Here is a 5,878-nt window from a genome sequence, read left to right as displayed (position 1 = left end):
TTTATATACCGCCCTTCTCCCTTGCGGGACTCAGGGCGGTGAACAGGCACATTAATAAAACAGAAGGGGACTAAGGGAGGAAAGTGATGAAGATTGCATTGTGAAATGTGACACAAACTCTGCCCCTTACATATTTCTGTGCAGTATCATGACATAAGTACGAAATGGTGGAGCTTGCTTCATGATGGCATGACACATATTTCATCATATTAGTGTAAGTGTGATTAGGAAAAGAAGCCCGTATGGTGAATCTCAACAGTCTACTTAAAACAAAATTCTTGCAAACTTGAAATTCACCAATATATTTCAGCATCCCCAAAGTCAGATCTCTCTGGATTCCTTTTTTTTAAAATTTATTTAGAACATATATAAAGCCAGAGGAAGAAAACAGTAATTTGGTTCACACATTGCTCAATTTTGTCTAAGACTAGACTAGATCAACCTTTCTCAACATGGTGTATTTAAACTGTGATAGAAAATGGAAATGTAAACATAATATAGGCACGTATTACCACATTTGGTGGACATGTGGCAAAGCGAAGGCTTTTTGGAGAAAGATACATACGTGGTTAGAAAACATATTAGGTGAGCATGTTGATTTTAAACCTGAACTTTTTTTACTAGGTATAATGCCTGAAAAGATTAATAAGCAGAGTCTATATTTAATTTTACACATCACTACAGCAGCGAGAATAATCTTCGCACAATACTGGAAGAATGAAGGATTGCCATCAGAAGAAGAAATAATCAGGAAAATATTGGAATGTGCAGAGATGGACAGATTAACTATGAGACTGAAAGATAAAGAAGATATAGACTACTACCAAATTTGGGATTTATTTTATCGTTGGTTGGAGGAAAGAATGAAGGATTAGGAATCGAACATGTATTAGCATAGCTAATCCCAGACAACTCGTTGATTGGAAAAATTAACATATGTATATAAAAGAAAACCAATAAAATCTTTATATAAAAAAATAAACTGTGATAGACTGCAGTTTCTATAATCCAACCAATCTTGAATACACTGTATCTGGTTGGAAAGAGTTAGACTACCGGTAAATGAAATCAAGTGGATTAAAACCTATTACCTGAAGTGTTGTTAATACGTACCTTGGGAATTCTCCTTTCCAGTTTTTCTCCTTCTCTTCCATCTTTGTTTCAGGATTACAAGCCATAATATTGCCATGATGATTACTAGCCCCCAAAAAGCATAGAAACCAAATATTAAAGCTGAACAATTTTGGTTTCCAGTATGAAATTGCACTGGTTGGGTTGTAATGGAGGTTGTTCCAAGTATAGTAGCTGTGGAGGGAAACAACAGTTCTAAGTGGGTCATCTTAACAGAGATGCTTCTTCTTTCGAAGTGAAGTGAAGGGTTCCATTTTGGTTCGTGGCACACCAAATTCAGTAAAAGGAACAATGAAGCAAGAAGTGTGCTACTGATTCAATTGTGCTATCAAAACAGAATCAAAATGTTTCATATCTCCCCTCTGTTAAAGCATGAAACCTCAACAATATAAATACTTTTCCATGTGCAGCAGATACAGTCCTTTAAAGACAGAAATCATGGAAGGAGTCCTGGAAACAATGTGATGGAAAGTTAAGCCTGTTGTTCTCTATATCCTTGCTCCCTGTTTCCCCATCCGCTCATCTTTTATTCCCTATCTCTGTATTCTCATTTTTTTATTGTGTATTCTATTGTTCCATTATTTTGCTACTGTTATGTTTATACTTTTCATTTCTCCGTTTGTATTGTTGTAAGCTGCCTAAAATAGCCCCACAGCATGATTTAAGCGGCAAACAAATTTAACAAATAAATACCCAGATCAAAGATTCTCTACTTGTTTCCATGGATTTATCACTTTCAAGGGTTGTTAGGAACTAGACAACCTTTGACCCATTACAGAGATATTTCCTTACCTAAACAGAGCAACAGAATGACTGCAGGCAAGCAAAAGAGCATTGGGAGTGGGAGCGACCTTTGAGTTCCTGTTGGCTTCCCCATTGACTTACCTTGTGGGAAACTGGCAGCCAGCATTGGAAATTATAATCATGTGACCATGGCATCATGATGGTGTAGCAGTGCAGAAGCACTGAAGCAGGCACAACTTTGCCAAATGTCAATCCCATTGAGACTGATGAGTCCCTGATTTTGGATACATTTTTTAAGTTAGCCCTTTTGAGATACATTGATTTAAAAATTATTGCCTTATGATGCACCGTTTCTCCCAATTGAAAATTACAAACAAACAGGATAGTTTTAGTAGTGTATAAATCAGAAAAAGAAGATGCAGAAAGACAAATCATTGGCTTTGGTTTATTTCCAGATAGAAATAAACTTATCAGCAAAAGTGAACAAGGCTAGTGATTCACCCCAGAAAGTCTATTTTAGTTAATATATCATGCTCTAGATTCACATTTCAGCTGCTTCAGAGAAGGACATTCACAATCTGTTTTTGTTTTACTTAAATATACAATAGATTAGAATAAATAATAAATAATTAAATAAGCTCACCATTTTAAGATTAAATACGCAGATAGCTGCAAAGAGCCATCTGGTATGTTCTTGTTGCAGCTAGCAAATCTTACAATTATACTCATAATGTTTTGAGCTCAGGCTGTAACCCCTCAAATTTGCTATGTCTAGGAAGAAGACTGAAAATAACTTATCTAAATAGTTAAATACAATGATTTGCTTGATAGAACAATTAATTTTCCACTTGCACAGGAATTATGTCTGATGAAAAGCAAATTCTTTGTTTTAGAACACTTTATTCTGAGCTCTTCTGTCTGGCAGAAATCAACCAATGTCCAACACCCACTCACTCATAAACCTTAAATGGAGCTTTAATTACACCTTCATGGACACTATCTTGATATTGCTTAACCACATACTGCCTATCCCATCTGAAGGACAAGACTCCAAAAGCAATTTCATTGGACATAAATCTGAAAGACTAAGCATACTGACTGCAAAATATCTCAGTTGCGCACTCTCACCCTCTGCATCTCACTGTTTGAAAGTTGCATTACAACCTTCATACCAGTTTGTATGGGAAAAAACAAAACATTCCACCAGATAATCCTTACCCATCCATATGGCCGGAAATTCTGTAACTGGACGACAAAGAAGACTGACCTAAATCATGAAATAAGGCTTTGTTTTGTTCCAAAGTTAAGACTGTTTGTAAACTCTGTGATTAGTATATGGTACAATGTGTTGGATGAACCTGACTAACTTATTGAAACACAGTACAATTGACTGTTTTAAGATTTTAATTGGAAGCGATGGGTTTTGGATGAAGAATGAGATGACAGAAATGGGAGAAAGAAAGAAAAGGGGCATTTTGTTTTAAAGCGATAAAAGACTAAAAAGGGCTATGTATAGAATATACGTACCAAAAGTTCTGAATCAGAAGACAGTTAAAATAGATATATTTGCATATTTTCTTCCTCTTTATTGAAGAGAAGAGAAAAGAACCAAAAGGATGCTAACATTCTGCTCTGTTGGTATGAGCTGCTTACTAAAATTTCAGTTGAGTGTTCATTACAAATACTTGCATACATATCTTCACTAATGAAGATAGTGAAAGAGGAAGTTGTCACGATTAATGTTTGATTAATTTTGCACTAAATCGACTGCTTTGATTAAAGAAAAAAACACAATTACTTTTGTTTCTTTTTGAAAACCGCTTCTGGACTTTGTGCTTGAGGTAAAAAAAAAAAGAAACTTTAATTTTGGATTTTACCAGTTAGATAGGTTTGCTGTTATCGAAATGGCTAGTTTATACTATTATGTTAAAGTAAAAAAGTTGAGGTTTGATGTTATTATCATATTCTATTGCACCAAAGGGAGCCAAAAGTCAATGCCTTTTCTTTCCTTTTTCCCTTTTTCCTTCACTTTTCCCTTCCCCTTTTCCTCCTCTATCTTTCCTACTATTTTCTTTTGTATTTTTCTATTTTCTATTATAAATTAATAATGAAAAATAAATATATAAAAAAGAAAAAAAATACTTGCATACATATTTTCACTAATGAAAGAAGGGTAAACTAACTTTGCTAAAAATGAAAAAGGAAGGTTTCACCTTGATGAATTTTGCACAACCCCAAATTATTTTCTGCACTCCCAGACAGTGACCATAAACCAAACCTCTAAAATAAAAGCCTATAAATATAGCATGACAGCTAGGGTAAGAAGGAAACACATGTTTGCCCTTTTATGTATAGTTAGAAATGGAAGGAAACCCACACATTATAGAAGGGAAGCAGATTTTAAACAAATCTGAAAAGTGATTTGTACTATTCTAATAAAACAGCAAGCAGATACTGCAGACCTGAAGTCTACTTGCCATTGCTTATAGATTCTTTTATTGGAGTTACGTAACATGTTTAAGCCCAATCCCAGATTAACCAGAAACTTCTCCAATTATCTTTGCATTCCCCAAGATAAACCATGTTATGATTTCATACTATGGCCTAATTCACACAAAACACTAGGACATTGAGTGAGTTTTCCACAACCTGCTGATTCACAATTGCACAATTCTATTCTACCTTTGTCAGGCTTGTGGTGTGAAACCAATATGAGTCTCAAGTGATGTGAAGGACCCGCTAAGCCACGAGTGTCAAACTCAATTTCATTGAGGGCCGCATCAGCATTGCGGTTGTCCTCGGGGGGCCGGGTAGGTGTGGCCAGGGTGGGTGCGGCTGTTAGGAATAAAATTTTAGAATAAAAAAGTAAAGTTAAGTGACACGTACTCTGCAAAATTTCTACACGTAGACAGTAAGATTTCTACACAAAATTTCTACATGTACACGTACCTTGTAAGAGTTCTGCACGTAGGCTATAGGATTTCCACACTGAGCTATAGGATTTCATGATAAAGTACATATAAGGGAATAGGTGAAGCAAAATAGTAAGGGGCAGGGATAATGTATTTTGTTTAGGCGGCTCTGATAAGATTGTAACCTCAGAGGAGGGCCCAAGGCGTCGGGATAGAATGTATATAATGTGTGTCTTTGTTGTGACTAGGGGTGGCTCAAATATTTATTTGGAGTCCACCACGCTTTGCAAACCGTTATATCCAATAAATCTCTGTCTAATTTCAACTTGCTGTTTGGTGTTATTCAGTGGGCTAGAATTTCTACCAACAATTCTGGCGCCCAACGTGGGGCTCGGGACCGGGATCGTTTGTCTGCACCAGATCCAGAAGGTGACTTGGAAGGCATGCCCTGTCGATTTCGACAGTCTATGTCATCTTGTTGGTAAAGGAGCAGCAACGCTTTCCTCGGCGAACCCATAGAGCTGATGTTGGACAGAGATAAGAATTGAACCGGTGTGTGTGTTGCTGGCTTCCAGGAACTGGGCAACTCCGTACACGGACCTAGGTAAGTGTTCTGGGGTGGCCAGTATACACTGCCTAAGCAGTTGGTGGGAAGGCTGGGTAGGCTTGTGTGAATTTGAGACAGTGTGTGTGTGACATCCCAAGTATCCGCTTAGCGGATAGCAAGACGGAGCGAGAGTGGACCGCTGATAACTCTAGATTCACGCGAGTGCATATCTAGAGGGATCAGGGGGAAGCGAATTGAGGAGTATACGTGAAGTCTCAATTAGAATCCACAGGACTGTAAACCAGTATGGGCAACATAGGGAGTACTCCAGGAGAGAAGTGTTTGAGAAAAATAAGGAGGAACCCCAAATTAAATATAGATAAAGAACGTCCATTAGGGATTTTGTTGAGTAATTGGGGAAAACCTCCGTATAATGAAATAATTAGTAAAATAAACATAACCAAGGAAGATATGGTTAATTTGTGTTGTTTTCTCTGGTGGGAAGATGAAAAAGTAGAGTGGCCTAGATTAGGAACAAATGACT

The 5,878-nt window shown here is 37.0% G+C and overlaps 1 protein-coding gene across 1 annotated transcript in view; it reads right to left on the bottom strand.

The window, feature by feature from the left end:
* Nucleotides 1-5,304, bottom strand: part of SHISA8 (shisa family member 8) — an 82,994-nt gene extending 77,690 nt beyond the window's left edge. Inside the window, exon 1 of the mRNA XM_015813534.2 lies at nucleotides 5,172-5,304. Within this exon, the coding sequence (XP_015669020.2) occupies nucleotides 5,172-5,304 (133 nt within the window). The remainder of the gene's footprint in view (nucleotides 1-5,171) is intronic.
* Between the last annotated feature and the right edge of the window lie 574 nt (nucleotides 5,305-5,878).

This window comes from Protobothrops mucrosquamatus, unplaced genomic scaffold (genome assembly GCF_001527695.2).
Source record: "Protobothrops mucrosquamatus isolate PMUCROS unplaced genomic scaffold, P.Mucros_1.0 scaffold162, whole genome shotgun sequence".
Taxonomy (NCBI): domain Eukaryota; kingdom Metazoa; phylum Chordata; class Lepidosauria; order Squamata; family Viperidae; genus Protobothrops; species Protobothrops mucrosquamatus.
This window is presented reverse-complemented; position numbering and strand designations above follow the sequence as displayed.